Raw genomic sequence first — 19,999 nt, 5'->3', positions numbered from 1 at the left:
TAAAAGCTTTTCTCTTGCATCTTTACGGACAAATGTCACATTTTTTCCATTGTGACATAACAGGGCTTAAGTTTTTCATTTCTCCGACATTAAAGACTTCAAAAATGATGTCTAATCAGACAACTGAGAGGATAAGGTCCAGATTAATAATACATTGGATCCATCTCCATCCTGGCATTTCATATCAGGATTCTTTAAGACTAACGCAAATCAATATTCAGACTAGGAGATAATAAGTAACTTGCCAATCAATACAAAACACAAAGGATAAGCAAAGCATATAGAATATATCAAATCCTGCAATGATGATTGTCTTATAAGTTTGTCAATTGCTTTAAGTAGTAATAATGTTTTAACAAACAAAGGGACAATTGAAATCCATCCAATATTGTAACACAAGTCTAAAATAATAGTAAAGGAAATCCAGTTTACAAGCAGCTCTGCCGACTGCAGAAAACATGAAACAGCATCTCCTCTCTGCAGCTATCAGTTTGCATATTCCCTTTCAACAAAAGGCTAGCTGTCAATGTGCTCTTCTGAGAAGGTGAGACAGTGAGAGTATCCAAACTCTTACAAAACGTAAATGTAACCAACTACCTCCATGTAGAACCACCAAGTCTGATAACCTCCTCAGTACTAGTATCCCTATTTGGAGCCCTGTCATCACCTATGTTCTCCTTTTTATTGCCGAAGTCGCCATATAGATCTTTAAGCTTGGCCAGATTGCTAGATGCAGCCTTCTTCTCCTTGCTCTCATCCCTAGGTGGAGTTCGCTGCTGGTCAAGCCTTGTACCTTGATCATGCAAGCTTCGGCTGTGGCTTCTACTCCTACTACGCCTCCTGCTCCTGTCATAGTCTCTTCTGCTTCTCTCAATTGACCTTCGATCATAGTCATACCTCCTGTCTCTATCCCTTCCCCGGTCTCTGTCATAATCATGCCTCCTGTCTCTGTCCCTTTCACGATCTCTTTCGTTATCATACCTTCTATCTCTATCCCGATCCCTGCCCCTATCCCTTTCTCTTTCCTGGTCCCTATACCTATCCCTATCCCTATCCCTATCACGTTCTCTGTCCCTAGTTCTTTCCCTGTCCCTGTCCCTGTCCCTGTCCCTGTCCCTGTCCCGGTCCCGGCCCCTGTCCCTTTCAGAATTTTCCCGGTCAGATAAATCACGGCTTTGACTCCGGCGCATGCTGGGGGAACGTCTTGAACCATTTGCACCATCCTTATCATAGGATGGTGGTGCAATTGTTCTTCGGATGGGAGATGAATCTCTAGTTGATGCACGATGAGGTGCCCGCTGACCAAAGGACACTGAAAGGGAAGCTTTGACAGAAGGTGGCCGGCGAGAAGTTTCCTCAGATCCACGACTAGAATCCCCAATCGACCCAGAAAGTTTGGTCGGCAGATTCATTTTTTCGAGACTGGCAACTGCTGTCCGCACGACAGGAACAGGAATGCGGGGTAGTAGTGTGTCAAAATAATACTGCAATAAAGAAAGATGTTCAAGTAAATCATGCGAACAGGTATGAAATACAATGATAGCACTATCCAAGAAAGTCTCAGGTAGTAATTGATGCATATGAACGGAAAGAGAAGACACCGATCCACCAAAGCATAAGTCTTGTCCCCTCCCTCCGAGAAAGGCTTCCTTACTAGCAAGTCAATGACATAAATGATAAATGTGAAGTACCCATACAAGCTCATATGTGCTGTGACAAATGATAGATCTTCCAATAAAGGGTCAGGCCGAGCACAAGTTACATTAAATAATCATCATAATCGGAAAATGTAGACTGCACAATTCGAAATTAAGGAAACAATAACATGAAAGAATCAGATGGTTTTATCAAATATTAGTCTCTGGGCACACGGGTTGCGTGTATAAGTAAAACTTCTATAAAATCACATAAATATTATTTTAAAATGTGACACCAACTTAAAACCTCGATAGATCTATATTTCTATCTTCTTACTTTAAAAATAGGCGTGAAATTGTATTATAATCTTAAATCATGTGTACATACAACTTTAAAGTAATGAACCAAATTAACCTTCCAAAGCTAATTTATAAGAAACCACGGAAATCTCAAATCAAATGAATCTGTTAATATAAAAATAAGGTAATCAAACCTAGTCATTCTCATACAATTGTTGAAGTCAAAGTAATGAACCAAATTAACCTTCCAAAGATAATTTATAAGAAACCACGAAATCTCGGATCAAATGAATTTTGTTAATAAATATAAGGTAATCAAACTTGGTCATTCTCATACAATTGTTGAAGTCATACGTGTATTTATAACATTATGAATTCATCTTCCTTGTTAAATAAAATAAAGACGTCCAACTTGCTACACGTTCTGTTGTATCTCTCAGATCATAGCCTAATGAAGTTGAAAGACCAAACAAATGCCTCAATAATATAGAAATATCAAATGACATTCAGATTGAAAATAAGGTTTTGTTTTCTGTAATTTATAAGAAGAATATCATATCGACTTTAAACATATGCAAAGAAATATCGTTATCAATTTAAAGCAGAACAATCACTTACATGAATAGAATAAAGTACTTGAAAAACAGTACTTTTTTAATTCACCCAACAATTTGATAGCATTGGGAGAGGTTTAAGTAGTTGTTCCTAAAACAAAGAGATGGTGATATGAAAAGTAAAAAATCACTGACAATTCCATATTTGAAGATAATTTTCATTTTGCAACCATGACACAATTCACATATTTCTCAACAAAGGGAGATAACTATGAAATATATGAATACTAATAATTGAATTAGTTATTATCGCAAACTGATAAAGAATTAACACTTTCTTGTTCTTTACGCCATATATCTAATTCACTCCTTTTATATTAAAAATTAACTAATCAACAATTCCATATTTATAGCAAAATTCTGATGACTTCATATTTAATAGCGTATGATAAATAGGATAATGTTTATATTCTCATAAAACAACTTTACATTTTCAAAATGTATGCAAGAATTATTTTAATTAAAAGTTGTTAAATGAAGGCAAAGTAAACCCTTTTTTAATAATTGAGCTGTTTCTAAGAACGTAATGGGACTTCTCTTTTTAAGGAACAAGGAGGGCCACATTTTTGTTTCTTTCCTTTCCTTTTTATAATTGACAATTAAATAACAAATAATAGACATAAATTGTACATTTGAATTAACTACAAAGACAAAAGAAACGGAAGAAAATGAATTATTCAAATAATACTCCCTCTGTCTAGATTTCACTTTCCTTACTAAACTAAGTTTACCATTGTAAACTTATTTAGTGTTCTGTTGAAGTCAAATTTTCCATTAATGAACATGAATTTGTTTATTTTGATTAATTAATTTGACCAATAAACATGAACAAATTATTTAGTTTTTCTATGTTGGTCAAATTCATATTTTCAAGGCTAATGACTCTCAAGCATAAAATAGGAAGAAAAGCATTATTTATGCATTGATTTGGTGAAATAACAAATATTAAGGAACAATTGTTATTAGCAAGGACGACTATAAATAGGAACAGAGGGAGAACTTGCAGCAAATGATAGATAAAGAAATTCACTCTAGTAGCATCTTATTTAATTGCTTTATTTATCATGTAAAATTTACTATTTAGTACAAAACTATCATCATCATAATAATAATGTTCAGATGAGAGGTATGTAATATGATATTTAGTATTAGTATAATATGATTATTATTTAATATGATCAGAGGAGGGGGGCTTGCAAGAGTCAGAAGAAGTGATGGAGGACAATACCTGCTTGTATCTAGTGTAATATCTGGAAGGAAAGGAATCAGAGCATTTTTGAAGGAAAAGAATGCTCAATACAGAAGATCAAATGGAAAGTAATTACTTCCTCAGGTTTTTGGTGTAAAGAACAAAATATAGAAGGGGGGGGATACAAGTAGTTGATTTCGTAGGTTCTTTGTAAGTATTTCTTTTTCTTTTTTTCTTTTTTTCTCTTCTCTGTTGATACTTTTTGGAGGTGGCCAGCATAGCCCATAATGCTGAGGAATACAAGTTACCCGTTTAAAAAAAAATTAGATACTTTCAAATTCAGTGTAGGGGCAAAATGGTAATCCAAACTTAGCACTTCCGAACTTCCTACATTTAATAATATTTTTGTATGTGATGATGATAAGCACATATTCATAATTACAGTCACAGAAACAATTGGACAAAACTATCATACAATTGTCTTTTCATTCAGTAGTTAAAAGCACACATATTCCAGAGCAAGAGTTCAAAGAATTATCTACTGTCCAACTCCTTTGAAGAAACTAATTCACTATTGAGTATTGACTAAGCTACAGTCATGTTCTACTTTGTAAAGTTGGCAAACAACATAGAGGCAAAACAGAAACCTCAGAGATCAGCATGCATAAGAAACATCATAAGAGTATATTTATTGCATCACAGCTAAATATTCTCTAAAAGTGGGTTTTAGAGGTGGCACCTTACCTGCCCGAGAAATAAGTCACGCACATATACACCCATTGTGGTCATTTGCCCACTGGATCCAGGAGAGAATTCCTGAAATAAATAGTTAATAATCAGAATGAGCCCCTCAGACCAAGAGTAGGCAAACAGACTAAAGACATAACGGCTCAGTTTTCTTAGATGCTACTTAAACTACTGAAAAGGCTCCCACTGCTTCAAAACCCCAGTTCACAGGAAAAGAAGGAATAGAGGACGGGAACTGTAGAAAAATAAAGAGCAAAAGGTAAAATATCAGAAGTATACCACCATACAAATATGAAAATCAGTTCACCTGCAAAAAAAAATCATGTCCATGCACCTTCAAGCAAGAGTGGTCCTTGCATCCTAAGGCATAAGGCGTGAGAATCATAGCATAAAGTATGCACAGATCATGTAATATTTGCGGCACATATTTTACCAGTTTCGGAAAAAAAATGCAATACTTATGGCACCCAATCAAGATCAATATTTCAGAAGTATAGCTGAGATTGACGTGGTTCTATGCATACTTATAACCTGTTTGGCCAAGCTACTGGGAAGCCAAAAGTGCTTATTTTAGAAATTTGAAGTGTTTGTCCAAGCTTCTAGGGATAAAAAGTGTTTTTGAGTACTCGCAGAAGCTATTTTTTAAAATCTAAAAAAAGTAGCTTTCACCAAAAGCACTTTTGGAACATTGGCCAAACACAAAGTACAGCTATAATATTAGCAGAAGTGCTTTCGGAATCGATTGGCCAAACACAAAATGCTACTCTTCAGAAGTACTTTTCTGAGAATCACTTCTGACAATAGCACTTCTCAAAATAAGCAGATTCAGGAAGCTTTGGTCAAACAGGCTATAGAAAAGAGAAAGAAGGACAATTCTACCACTAAAGCTATTGGAAAGTGAGTTCTTGCAGTAGAAACAGTTATGTGGTGATTCAAAGGAGACCATCAAGATTTTTTTTAAAAGAACCGACTTAAAACAGATCAGCTAGTTTTAAAAGAACGAAAGCAGAGAGGAAAAACATTATTGTTTCCGGAGGGCCAGAAAATTAATTATAGAGGCAATGTTTTGAGCAGATTGACGAGACAAGAGAACAGTAACAAATGATTTCACCTCTCATTCAAACACTATATTCCACGAAATTGATGAAAATAGTCAAACTTGCAAACAAATCTATAGCGTGGAAATGATCAGAATTGACAGATATGTCGTTTGTATGCAAAATGCCAGAATCCTAACAGAATGCACCAATGCATCATCTGAATCCAGAAAACACAATAGAATGATCTAGTTGAAGTAGAGCATTCCATTTTTACCTCATCATCTTTGAGGTAAGGCTCATACCAACCCCATAATGTCTTAAAATCACCAAGATATCTCAGATAAAGGAACCCAATCTGCAAAAGAATAACAAAATCATTTAATCCATAGCAAGAGGCTCAAGAATGAAAGTACAACAACGTAAGAAAACAAATGCCGATGAAATTGAGGAAGAAGGGACATAGTTTGATTGGGAATGCAACTGAATTCTCTATTCATACATGTGCTATTTTAAATGGAGCATGAAAGAAACTGCTGCACATTAGATGGAATTCCAAAAGTCTTATTTGATTCATTACTTGGTAAAACAGTGAAGGTAATGACAAGAAAGTAGAGGAGTTGGTTCCAGTTTGCTTAACATTTAAGCATCAGCAAGAACAAAAGGTAATTGTGTTCGCTTACTGCAGCATTTAGCACAGAAGAATAGAGAGAGGAAAAAGTATGACATAACATAGCTGGTAAAGAGAAGACTGGACTTGGAAACACATTACACACTCTATGGATGACTCCCTCCCACACTTCCAAATAGAAACCTTTAATAGAAGAAACTGTTAGAGGTGGTTAAAAGCTGTGGGTTAGGGTTCTCATTATCCAACTCTACTTATCATTTTTCACTTTATTATGGCACCTCTAACACAATAGCATCACAAACTGGACCAACTTCCAAGCCAACCAACAGCACCGGAAACTCTAAACTTTCATTAATGGTCCTTAGGTCTTTACCAATCAAATTAAAAAGGAATAAAGGTTTTTAAGGGGAGAATATGCACACGACTAGTCTACTACTAAGAAGGCATGATCATCAGCTGAAAATAAAAACAACATCCCCTAAATATCTATACAAAATTCCAAGGGAATCACAGCCAGTAATTGGGGGAGGGAAAACAATTCACAGCTTAGAAAACAACAAATCTTATAGAGAAAGGGTAAGATACAGAACACCACTTACAGCTCTAATGTAAGGAGAATCTGGATGCTTTAACAGGCCATGCATTTGCTTGACAGTAAGTTTCATTGTGAAGAACTTGTAGAGAAGGCAGAAGGCTGTTGAAGGACCACGACAGTTGCCAGTCATCCATGGTTCCACATGGTCAACTTGATTATAGATTTCATCAATCACTTCATGATAAGTTTTCAGGCGCAAAAGGTCTCTGAAGTAATCAGAAGATAGAATGTTCATGCAGAGAACCTTCTCCAACAACTGGTCTATAGGTCTCCCAGAAGTCTTAAGCTCAGCCATGCCCTTAGTGACTTGGACACCAGAGTGTTATCTTTTCCTACCTTCTGTGGCCAACAATAAAAATGATATCGGAAAAGGTTTAGGTTCAGATTATGAATTACCTGTCACAAGAAAAAGTGAATAAATTAGAACCATAACAGCATTGATTGAATTGAAACAACAACAGTGTGATACCACAAAGTGGATCTGGATTAACTTAGTTGTAACTTGTAAGAAATGTTCACTGATACAACCACGTTTGTGCTAACACAGGCATCCCATGTCTGAACAGCTAAATGATCATTATTGCTTGGCACATTCATACAACCAATCAACTGAGAGTCAATCCCACTTAATTGTGATCAGCTATATGAATCATCTTTATTAATTCAGCTCTATTTAGGTCCAGTTCATCTTAATAGTAAAGCAATCATCTTTCAAGGCAAATAGTGAGTTAACTGAAAGGCATCTAAAACTAACACTTACAAAAATATGCAACTACAAATCTCTTGCCAAAATAAATAGACTCTTGACAAACATCAGACCAAATGTAAGTATACCGGTGCAGTGCTTCCCACAAACATGGACAAAATTATTACTTTATTGTTGTTATGGATCCACTACTTATTCATTCAGAGGGAGAGAGGGAGCAAGGGAGACTAACCTTATAGCTTTCCATTGGGTAATAGCCATAGGTGCACCTAGCCCACCCATCGACTCATCTAAATGATGTTCAATTAACTTGCACTAGTGGACTCCTATTGTATTGGAATTAAGTACCTATCTTTTTCTGTTGTCAACTATTTCTTCCACGTTTGATTTTTCTACATTAACACGTTTCTTTAAACCATCTCAGAGGCTATTGTGGGCCACAGAAGGCTACAAAAATAACAAAAAAGAAGCTAACACATTCCTCATCAAGTAGTTTCTTTCATTTCAGATGCAAAAATTGAAAAGTAACTACATAAAAACAGTTAATTGGAATCAAGAAGCTGTTTTCACTCCAAATTTCTCACAAAATTTTTTTAAAAAAAAACTCCAATTCCAATTTGTATTCATGGCCAAATACAACTCCAATTTTTCAAACATCCCTATTCACTTTGAAAACACAAACTCAAATCAAGAAACACTATAAAGGAGCTAACTTTCAAAACTAACCTCTACATGAACATTTAGAAACCCTAGATTCCAATTAAAACTCAAATTAAGAAGATTTTGATGATTTCAAGCTCAAAATACCAAACTATAAATGGAAAATTTGAGTTTTTCGTACCTTTTTTCGGTTTTCCGCCGGAGAATCGATGAGGGAAAATGGAAAATTGACGACGAAGAGAAGAAGAAGGAGAGAGGAACCGGAGATCGAGGGGATACAAAAGCTACTGATAAAGTTAGTATTGGGCTTTGAGAGATCCAATTGAAATTATTTTTGGGCTGAGTACTTAATGGGCTTCTCGTGAACAAGAAAAGCTGATGGGCTTTCTATTATCACAGCCCAGTTTATAGAAATTGTCGAATATCATGGTAAATACTAGAGTTCGATTTCAAGTTATTATATATATATATATATATATATATCGGATTTTTACTTTCTGTACTTTGAATATGAAAAAATTTAGATAGGAAATGCTTTCCCTTTTAATGAGTCTTATACGTTAAAAATCCGAATTAATAAGGTAATAATAGAGTTATCGAATACTAAATTGAAACCAATAAAAAAAAATCAATATTTTTTTATGTAAAGAAACTATACATGGCTTTCATTTTTTTATTCAACAACAATGGCAAAAGATTTAAAGTACACCCAATTAAGTAGATCTTAACCCTTAGCTAGAATCTAAAATAACCTAACCAAACTTACAAAAATCTTATGTCACAAAACACTCTTTTTAAGTTTTATTCAACAATGAAAAATTGAAGATGTCAAAAAAAAAAAAAAACTACTTGTAGAAAGCATATATATCTACAATAGACAACATTAACAATTATGAAACTAGCTTCATTTTGCCTTCATGATTATTCACTTGACTTGCTTCATAGTGTTTAAAATTGAGAAGTTCATGTAGCTAGAACATTTGCCATTCAACATGAAACTTGGTTCTTTTGGAATAGTCAATGGCCTTGTTGATCTGATGTAAAAAAGAACACGAATTCTTAGTTAGACGCGAAGTCAGAAATTTGATCAACTGTGTCAAAATATATACTGTAATAACACATACATGTGTGTACGTACACTGAAAATCGCAAAAAAAACGTCAAAATATGATTGTTGTACTTTAATTTGTTTAATTATCATACCTTTGTGGAAGGAATGGCTTATCAAAAAATGGCATTAATTGAGCTCTTGGTATCATTTCTTTTCTTAGCAAACGAACTTCTTCTTCTTCTATCATCTGTCCAAAGAAAATATTTATATTATATAATATAATATAATATAATATAATAAAACTGTGAATGTTATAAATTTATTAATGATCTTACCTTTTGTACCTTCTCTACTGTTTTCTTCTGTTGCTCTATGAAGTAAGATTTGGTTTCCATCTGTGAATTTAATTTTCTTTTGTAAGAGTATAGTATACTAGTATTCAAGGTTTTCATTTTTTTTTTCTTGCAAGTGAAATTAGAGAAATGTATATAGGGATTTTCTTCAAAACAACTAATTAAAATAATATTTAATTATTTCTTAAATAATCATATAACTATATAACATCGCTTCAATCATATACGAAAAAAATACGTTGCTTAAACTACTAAAAAGTATAGTCTTCGATCAAATGTCACACTTTTCGATCAAATTATAGAGTGACCTTCTTGCTAAAACGGCGATTTTCAAGAGGCAAAAACACAAGTTTACAAAAAGTGTTGCCTTTTCATAGACCAAAACCTAGCTTGTCTGCATCTAATATATATACCAACAGAGCAGTAGTGGAATTAGAATTTTTACTAAGAAAAATTAAAATCTAAAAAGGTAAATGCACGAATTAATCAAAACGAGAATTAATGTGTGCTATATATAAAAAATTATTTTAATTATGCATAAATAATATAATTTTCCGCCAAAATCTTCCACACCCTGCTAAGTACTAACATTGTACACACTACACACTTTCATGCACGTGTGATATTTTGAATAAAAATTATATACAATTTTTTTCCATATATCTCATAATAGTGACGTTTACTATCAAATCAATTTTCAAGACTACAATCACATTTATTATATATATTATAAATTAAATAATAGTGAGTATAATAAAATGTTTCAAAATTCATGATTAACAACTTCTAATGACATGAATAAACACTAATTATAATTAATTAAAACACTTACTGAGTAATTGAATAAAGCACGTCTTCTTGCTCTTTGTTGAGTATGAAGTTTGATTTCCGCTGGTCTTATATTATCCTTTGCTAATGACTTTTGTGGAGCCTAATATAAATAAGTCCAATTTTAATTAATTAGCTCTCAAATAAATTTTTGAAGGGAACAAATCAATCAATTAATTAATTAATTAATCTTACACATTATTGTACCTTGTTTTTGTCAACTGATTTCTCCTTTGACTCATATCTCAACTGCAAAAAAATATATATATATTTTTAAAGTTATATAAATGTTGAACCATCTTTTAAAAAAAAAAAAAAAAACTAGATTTTTTACCAATAAAAAAAAGTTCAATTACATAAAAAATTAATAGTAATGTCTTATAGTAGTGTGTGTGGATTAGAGTTAAAGTCATGTTAATTAATTACCACATTATTATTTTTCATCAATTGATATTGAGGAGAACTTGATCTCACTGTTCTTCCAGGAGATTGAATTGGTGATTGTGAACTGCTCCTCCCAAGCTGAAATTTAAACAATCAAAAAGATTTTAAAAAAAAAGGAAGTTGAATTATAAATCATATAGTAAATGAGTTTAATTAAAATATTTTTATATCGTCATTTAGCGCGCATCCTAGAAATTATCTATATGTAACTCTCCATAATCTTGATAATAAAACATCTTTACGAGTGTATACAAATGATATGATATTGTAATTCTTTTAACAAAGACTTTTGCGTATGCAATTAATTTAATTTATTATTGAGAATATCATCGACTGTTATGATAGGATAAATAAGATTTTTTAACTTTTAATTAGAAGTTACTTGATTAATTCGATCAAACACTCCCCACCCCACTCCATCACCATCTGTTTTCATTATTCAAATCTTTAATAACATAAAAAGTTCACGATTTAATTGCTTAAGTTCGGACTTTATATATAAAAAAAGTCGTGGTAAAAAATGCTTCCTCTTTTATTGGGATCTTACACAATGCAATTCTTGATGAGTCGAAACTTTTATAAAACGAATATTAAACATCAGTGGGAAAAAATCATATAAACAGTAAAAAATGTGATGTTTTAACTTCAACTTAATTAGATATTAATATGAATATCGTACGCTAAAAAGAAAAACGAAAAATAATAAAACTCATACTAAAGAGTAAAACATGTGTACTGAAAAAACTGGTAAAATCATAATTCTCACCTTTTTAGAAGATTTGGTGTTTGGGCTCTCCATGTGGTTTAGCTAAAGGGGATATGATTAATTCTAACGAAACCCTATATTTATAATATAATACAAACACAACATGTGATACAAATAAAAAAAATTTAAAAATGTTTGGAGATTTGCATTTGTCTGTGGATCAGAATCACTTGTTGTTGCTCAATCACAAGATTTTGTTATTTTTTTTATTTCAAAAATTTGTGATTTCTCTTTTCTACCAAACTTTCTGATTAAATCTCCCTCTCATATCATAAATTAAACTTTGTAATTGCACATATATAGTTCATGTTTAATTCTTGATATGATGAATATTCACTTAATTAATTATGATTATTCATGCATACATATCTTATAGCTTAAGTTTTATGATAAGTTCCTTTAACATTAATAATATATAATTAATAGATTACATTCAAGTCCGGTCATGATGACAATATAATTCACTAAAGATGACTACAAAAAATATCACCAAGCATCTTCATTGGATGGATATAACTTTTTCACCCTAACCAGAAGTTTTGAGTTAAAATTTTTTATAATTTTTTTAAATAAAAAGTGTGTTCCATTTTAATAAGTCTTACGCAATTTATATTTGTATTTGTTTAGACGTTTTTAGTGATATTAAACACCGAGTCGAGCGAAATTTTTTTTATTGAACTCACATTATATATGATATATGTACTTTGTCTAATTATTTCATATTCATAGTTTTTTGTTTTCCTTTTTGATTTTCACCTGATCTTCAGTATTGACTCAACTAATGGGATATTCACGGAAAAGTCTCACTATAGCGATAAAGATCTCCCCAAAAATCGAATTCCATTTTTAATATACAAATTCAAAATTTTTAATTAAAGAATACTCGAGTATTTTTTGTTCAACTATAACCTTTGTCCTCTTGTTCCTTGTTCTGAAATTATTTTCAAATTATTTTCCCATACTCAAAAGCAAGAATCTTGTATTGCAAGAATTTATGGGTTTTTTTTTAAAAAAAAAAGTCAAAATCTATATATGTTCTAATTAAACATTGTTTAACAAATTTGATGGTGTTATCAGTTTGTGGAATTGTAATTATGAAAAGGAATCAACGCAGGGATTAAGATTTTGCTTAGACTAATTGTGGTCAATTATTCAATTAGTAAAACAATAACAACAATTTCAGTGTAATTCACAAGTGACAAGTGGGATATATATATGGATCGAGAGTAAGATATACTAATCTAATTATCTTTATCCTTTTGGGATAGAGGTAGTACTGTTTTCGGTTGATCTGCTTCAACAACTTTTCTCATTTATTTAAATTTAAAACGATAATATGAACGAGCTCACTCAAATAGAGTTTATTTAATCAGTAGAACCGTCAAAAAACAAAGATGGAAGGTAGCCTTTCATTTCTTGGGCAGTTTGTTAGTATCTTATCAAAGGGGATAAATTAAATTGAACATGTCATATAGTTAGGTCATGAAATCGAAAATCAACCAAACTAATTTTGTAAATGCTTATGTTTCAAGTTTGTTACTACTTATTACAACTTTATTCATTGATAACTTAGTGTTCATGATCACTTGGACAAAAGAGATTGTACTAGAAATAAATTTTATATTAAAATTAGACTTGTTATGCGAGTGCAATAATATTGACTAAAAAAAAATAAGAATTAATTTTTGGATTGAAGTTTTTTGATGAAATTAGTTGAAAATTAATTAATCGAAAACACTTTAACGAAGTATATCTATCAGAAGTCTCTAAATTCGATGGCAATTTGATGGAATACCTATTGTAAATTTATTTTTTTTGTTCGCACATGTACGGGTGTACACTGTACAAATTGAATTGAAAATCGAATCAAAACGCAAATCGAGTCAAATAAAAAAATCAACTAATAATTTGGTTTGACTTGATTTGGTATTAAAAAAGCCCAACTATACTTAGGTTGGTTTGGTTTTAACTAAAAAAAGTTATCTCAAGATCAAATTAACCCAACATTATATATATATATATATATATATATATATATATATATATTCTAAAGTTTATTTTATACATTAAAGCATGTAGGGAAAATGCACAAGTACCCCCCAACATATGCTCGAAATATCAGAGACACATTTATACTATACTAAGTTCTATTACCCCTTGACCTTATTTTATAAATAATTTTCTACTCTTTTCGGCTTATGTGACACTATCTTTTGGGTCCACCACATGTTGACATTTTTTTCAAGCTAGTGCCACGTAGGTCGAAAAGGGGTATAAAATTATTTATAAAATAAGTTCAGGAGTAATAAGTTCTTAGTATAGTATAAGTGTGTCTCTGAAATTTCGGGGCATAAGTTAAGGGGGTACTTATGCACTATCCAAAGAATTTACTTTGATGTAATTATTTCTAAATATTACTTATACGATTTCATGATTTTTTTATCTTTTAACATATTTTTTCAAGTTTTTTCGGACTTGAAACTTTGATCCAGCAAAAGTTAAAGTCCATAAATATTAGTAACTCTAACAAAGGTCAATTTAAAATCAAATCAATACTAATACTAAGAAAATAATATATTCAACACTAAGAATACAATAATGTTTAATATTTGTTCTTTAGTTTTACATTGGTTTAGACATTCAAAATATATAACACTTTTTAATTTTCTTTAATATTTAATAATATAATTAATTAATACTTATCAGACTTATTTTAGTGTGATTTAATACTTCTAAATTATGATTATTTTTATTATAAGTTATCAATTTGCAATATTTATTTTATACAACTTTATATAATTTTTTATTAAATATTTAGTGTAATCACCCATCTCATATTTTATGTTATTTTCTTAAAAAATACCTTAAATAGTTACATTTTGATTGGTTCAAAATAATATGTAGAGTACTTTTTTATTGATTTTTTATATCTATCATTACCACTAAGAAACAATTACAATTGGACAAGTAGGACTAGACCTTGCCTTCTTGAAGGTTACAGTAACAATGGGCAAAAAAAAAAAAGTTGCACAAATTAAAGGTGGGAACTAGCAAAAAGACTTCTCAAGAGGGTTCATTATATATTCGTCAGAATATTTTATCGGAAAAATTTAAATAGTTTGATTTGATTTAACTATAAAAATTTGATACAAATGGTGTTTTTGATATTTGAAAAATCCAAATCAATCCAATAAAATTTGAATTGAAAAATTCTAATGTTATTAGTTTGATTTGGTTTATAGATTTAAGAATTTAACACAAATAATTTAATTTGATATTTAAAAAATACGAACCAATTTAATCATATACACACCATGCACATCTATGATAATACATAAATGAAATATTAAGAAAGAAACAAATTAAACAATATGGAAGAATAAGAAGGCACCATATTTTGAGACCTTAATTTAAGCTCTCCTATTTATTTTTTCGACCTGCACCAAAAATATTTTTCCTCAACAAACACCTTTAAATATTTAAACTTAAGTTCACTTACTATCACATTATATTTCTACTATTAAGGTAAAATGATATATATGTTAGTTAAGTGGTAAAAATTTATATAGAAGACAAGTGTAATATTATAAGTAATGAACAACTTTCACATATAATAAACACAAAAATCATATTTGTATGTTATAGCTATAGTTTGTAAATTGCACTTCATAGCAAATTTTGCGAGGTTATTATCGCTATACATATGTACAGGAGACAATGTTTATTTCGCTATACATATATACAAAAGAAACAATTGTATAATTCGTTGGCTCCTCTTCAGATTTGTATAATTTCACTGCCAGACTATTTGTACAAATTGATGCCAGTCTCTCGCGTTTGTATAAATCGTTGGCATCCTCTCAATTTAATTTTATGTGTTTGTATATCTTTATTAAATTTGAATTTATATACAATTGAATCGAAATAAAAAAATTTGTTATATCAAATATTGTTCTCTCTCTCGCTTTATACAAACATAAATTATACATTGTATTTTGTATAATTTGTATTTGTATAAAGCGACAAAGAGAGAAAGGCAAGAGAAAATTGGTTAGGGAAATTATTTGTATTGTATAATTATAAGTGTATAGGACGAACATATATATATATTTGCATGTATATATATAATTTTCTCTCGCTTTATATAAACAGAAACACAATTTATACATTTCTATTTGTATAACACGAGAGAGGCGAGAGGGAGAGTGGCGATCCAGAGAGGGAGAGTGACGATCAAGAATTTAAGGGAGGGAGGCGACTGATAACATATTTGCTACGGAGCATAGTTAAATTAAACTATAATTATGATATTAATTTAAATTAATAATTTATCATTATATACTATTTTTCCTATTATAGTTGATTTTCTTCTTGGGTCATTTACACATGGATTGAAGTATATTTTTGTTGCATCTTTTAGGAAATGAGAGAGCAGGCCCAATAGAGTGGGCCTCAAGTAGATGTGAATTACACGTGCTAGACTCTCAAACAAATTTGATCCATTTCTCGACTTGTGTGTGTCATTCTTTAAACAAGGTTCATGCTCTTCTTCTCGATTTGTGCGCATATTTTTGCTAGGAAAATTACTTAGGATAAATAAATTTTAATAAATAATAACTGATTTTAGTAAGATTTTTATTTATTTTCATTTATAGTAATACTATGTTAAATCTACAATATATATTAAAAGTGAATTAAGTATGCGGTATATATGTTTTGTAACTATTTTTAAAAATATATTATGTTTGTTTGGTTAGAAGTTACCGATTGTATTATAAGTTTATAAAATTTGTATTATATGTGAATAACAAATTATTATATGAATTAAAAGTGTATTATAAATGTATAGAAAATGATAAAGTGAAAAAAAAATTATTGCTATAAATAGTAAATATTTTTTAATTATTGCATATTTACGTAAGTTTTCCTTTTTGCTACTCATTAATCAAAGTAATTACAACTTGCAGTATACATAAACTGGCAGAACATTAGTACAAACACAAAAAGTTTGTTTCTCTATTAGAATTTAACATCATCACACACACCAAGGGAATTTTCCTCATATCTTAAGTGAATTATAATCATTCCCTACTAAAAAAACATCAATAAAGTTTGTTAAAGTAAATACTAAAATCATAGTCATACTCAATACATTTCACATTGTACAATAATTGACAAAAAAGAGGACAGCCTGGTGCACTAAGCTCTCGCTATGCACAGGATCCAGGAAAATACTACTACAAGGGTCTATTGTACAACAACCAACTAACATTCCCGATACACTGACCTAACAAGCCCTTATAGACTGTTAAGTGATATATATATATATATTCCAAAATGCACACGTTTCTGTTTTCCAATATATCTCGCGGTAATGAGGAAGTAAGAGAGCTAAATATTGAAGCGACTCTGCTATTCAAGTACTACTACTCAAAGCCTCAGTGTGAGATCTGGTGTCAAATTGTCCTTTTCAACAGAGGGAGTCCACTCTACAGAATTCACATTCGAACAACCAGTAAAACTAATAGTAGGACGATGAGAGATGTCAGCATTACTTACTTGACGAAAACTGCCAGGCCATAATAAGTGATCAGCCTCATCGATATCCTCAACGTATAAAGACGGACTCTGATGGTGTACATATTCAAATCTGGCGCTCGTCCTGAAATCAAGTGATCCCATTGCTTGAGGAAATCCGTGGTGCATTGAGGAATGTGCTTTGATTCCCAAGGACCGGGAAGTAGACCCGTGCAATGGCAGAGCAGCCAAATTACCATACCTTTCTGAAAAGATCCCCATTCTCATAGCTCGTTTTGCTAACGTTCTCTCACGTTTATGAGCATTCTGGTGACCGCCCAGTGCCTGTGAACTATAGAATTTACGCTTGCAGAAATTGCAAGTGAAAACTCTTCTAACTACTGCTTCCCCTGAAGTTTGTGATGCTGCAAGTTCATTGCTGCTTTCATCACACGTGCTTGATACTGAAAATCCTATCGAATCTTGGCTGGCAAATTCATCGGTACCAGAATTAAACCCGAGAGACAAGTCAAGTGACACGGGTTCAGAAAACTCAATGTTAGAAGCAACCTGGCTAGTTATATCAGAATCATTTCCAGATGATGCTTCCATCTTCATTCGCTTATAATAATCCAATACAACAGAGGGACCAATTCGCAGAATTTTGTGATCAAAATAACAGGATCTAACAATACCAATGGACTACATCTGCAGCACTAACGTCGTCCTGCACGTGATACGAAAATCAACATATCATTTTCTGTATAAAAAATCTATACTTCTGCACTCGTGTCAGATCCTCCAAACATGCACTACTTTTGGTGGATCCGACACAAGTCCTTAACATTTTTGGAAAGTCCAAGCAACGTAGGGAAAAATCCGGTCGATGCAACAACAAAATCTTGAAAACACAACATTGGCAATCATACACAAACTTCAAATCTGTGTCTAAAAGTATCTGTTTTGAAGTGTCTGCTACATAGCAATACAATATATAAAGTGCTGAAAATCATTCCATTGTAAAAAATGGTAGAGTTAATGGTCAAAAATGCACCTAAAGTATCCGTTTTTTCGAGTCTCATACACAAACTATGAGGTGTGCGAGTTTTTTTACATGAACCATCACCAATTATCTATCAAAACACACCTCAATTATCACTTGTTCTCTTTTCCTACTTGAAATATCACCATCGTTCGAGTAGGAAAGAGAACAATTAATAGTTGAGTTGTGTTTGGGTAAGTAGTTGGTTTCAAATATTAAACTCGACAAACTCAAGATACTTCAGGAGTGTTTTTGACCGTTAGCTTCACTCAAAATTCTTTGTACCCTTTCCCCTAAATTCATAACTATAACGTAAGTGACGGCATTTAGACTCCAGATATACATGACATACTATTTACACATACTAAATTGGATTCAAATGGGGTTATAGTTATGTGAAAGCACTTCATAGAGAAAGGATTTAAAATAAGAAATATAAAAGTATGATATAGTTTATATACCAAAAAAATGAAATAATTTTCCAACTATTGATGAGGCAAGACAAGTTATGAGTTTTTCTTTCTTTCTTTCTTGTACCTATGTATCATACTCATGGACTTGTGAGAGGGGAAGAAAAAAAGGGAAATTGTTCTACGTGTGTCGAGACATTTTCTTATATAACCATCAAGTATTCGAAATTCAAAGCCATGATTAATCCAAATTCACGTCACGTAGGTCCATTCAAGATCTAAACACTTTCTAATAGGTTTCCCCCTTCATTTTCTAGGCTAGAACGTAACGAAACCTCTGGTTAAGGGTGAAGGGATCTCATACGACTACACTCCTTGGTTGGTGGTGACTTCTATCTCACAATAATAACTACTACTATAGACAAAAAATTATATATCCACATAAGACATGTTTATTGAGGAAGATTAATCCATTTTAGGTATCACAAATGTTACAAAAAGGATCTCATCACTTGAAACTAGATACACAATTTTGTAAACTTATAAATCAAGTGTATACCTAAAAAAATCTATATCTTCAAATTTGCAACTAGACATGATAAATTCTTGCACAAAATCTATCACCCCCCCCCCCCCCCCTTTCCTATCTATGATCAAAGTTCAAGATTGATGGAAAAAGTTTAATTTCAACCAAAATCCAAGCAAAATAAAAAAGAAAATACAAGAAGATTCAATTGAAGAATCTAAAAGAAGTAATAAAAAGACAAAGAAGAAAATAAAATACCTGTGGTAGCATACATATTTTTGTTGAAGAGAGAAAGAGGGGAAGTTGTTGTTAATTGTGGTACCAAACAGTACTTTTCATCAAAGGACAAAATATGGTGCTGTATAAAATAGGCCCACAACTTTGATCAATGTGTTACAAGAAAAAGTAACTTTAGGAGTGGGGATATATGAAGGTGTTCTTTCATGTTTAATTATGAGAAACCCAAGGTCAGTTTGTGGGGTGGGTGGGGGAATAATGGTACATAATATCTGTTAGTCATTGCGTGTTTTTATCGAATCAAATAATTTAATTCTACAAAAATAAAGTAAAAATATAATGATATTTTTTAATTATAAAGTTTCACAAAGTAATGTCTGTTGGCGTTGTTTGGCTTAAGGTATACTGATTCACAATGAATATATAAAGTATTACGTATTTATATAGGATTCAAAATATAGAAAAGCAACCTAAAAAGTGTAATCTACACCGTTTATTCTGACGTTAGTATCAAAGATAGATTTTATCATTTAAATCTACGACCTATAAATTTACGCAAAAGTAGTTTTAATGTTGGTCCAATGTTCACTTTAAAGCTTTAGTTATGAAACCCACACAACTCAACAATCGTAAAGAGTTCATTCTAATTTAACTGTGTATAAAAATATTAAATTTCATTAACTTCTTTCTACATTTTATTATTATGTCT

The 19,999-nt window shown here is 31.5% G+C and overlaps 3 protein-coding genes across 13 annotated transcripts; all 3 read right to left on the bottom strand.

Moving 5' to 3' along the window:
- Positions 1 to 309: 309 nt before the first annotated feature.
- Positions 310 to 8,436, bottom strand: LOC101266210 (pre-mRNA splicing factor SR-like 1). Of its 10 annotated transcripts, none has more exons than XR_011220548.1 (6): positions 8,298 to 8,436; positions 6,755 to 7,146; positions 5,802 to 5,882; positions 4,795 to 4,847; positions 4,480 to 4,556; positions 310 to 1,484 (listed from the first exon to the last, which is right to left on the bottom strand). XR_011220548.1 is itself a non-coding variant. In XM_069297000.1 (6 exons), exons 2-5 carry the CDS (start codon positions 7,043 to 7,045, stop codon positions 2,597 to 2,599), a joined length of 495 nt encoding a protein of 164 aa, XP_069153101.1. In that variant the 5' UTR covers positions 7,046 to 7,146; positions 8,298 to 8,432; the 3' UTR covers positions 310 to 1,484; positions 2,556 to 2,596. The 10 variants fall into 10 exon arrangements, 8 of the variants coding, with proteins under 8 accessions (XP_069153101.1, XP_069153098.1, XP_069153100.1 ...); XR_011220547.1 differs by having other exon boundaries at positions 4,485 to 4,556; XM_069297000.1 differs by lacking the exon at positions 4,795 to 4,847 and adding an exon at positions 2,556 to 2,642 and having other exon boundaries at positions 8,298 to 8,432.
- A 337-nt stretch (positions 8,437 to 8,773) lies between these two features.
- Positions 8,774 to 11,829, bottom strand: LOC101266503 (microtubule-destabilizing protein 60). The gene is made up of 7 exons (XM_069297003.1): positions 11,559 to 11,829; positions 10,775 to 10,870; positions 10,556 to 10,597; positions 10,353 to 10,451; positions 9,503 to 9,562; positions 9,320 to 9,414; positions 8,774 to 9,150 (listed from the first exon to the last, which is right to left on the bottom strand). Exons 1-7 carry the CDS (start codon positions 11,589 to 11,591, stop codon positions 9,042 to 9,044), a joined length of 534 nt encoding a protein of 177 aa, XP_069153104.1. The 5' UTR covers positions 11,592 to 11,829; the 3' UTR covers positions 8,774 to 9,041.
- A 4,840-nt stretch (positions 11,830 to 16,669) lies between these two features.
- Positions 16,670 to 19,704, bottom strand: LOC101266811 (zinc finger protein 4). 2 transcript variants are annotated; one of them, XM_004236636.5, is made up of 2 exons: positions 19,312 to 19,704; positions 16,670 to 17,802 (listed from the first exon to the last, which is right to left on the bottom strand). In XM_004236636.5, the coding sequence occupies exon 2, from the start codon at positions 17,691 to 17,693 to the stop codon at positions 16,989 to 16,991; it is 705 nt and encodes a 234-aa protein (XP_004236684.1). In that variant the 5' UTR covers positions 17,694 to 17,802; positions 19,312 to 19,704; the 3' UTR covers positions 16,670 to 16,988. The 2 variants fall into 2 exon arrangements, with proteins under 2 accessions (XP_004236684.1, XP_010319231.1); XM_010320929.4 differs by lacking the exon at positions 19,312 to 19,704 and adding an exon at positions 19,087 to 19,304.
- Positions 19,705 to 19,999: the final 295 nt, after the last annotated feature.

Source organism: Solanum lycopersicum, chromosome 4 (assembly GCF_036512215.1).
Source record: "Solanum lycopersicum chromosome 4, SLM_r2.1".
Classification (NCBI taxonomy): domain Eukaryota; kingdom Viridiplantae; phylum Streptophyta; class Magnoliopsida; order Solanales; family Solanaceae; genus Solanum; species Solanum lycopersicum.
This window is presented reverse-complemented; position numbering and strand designations above follow the sequence as displayed.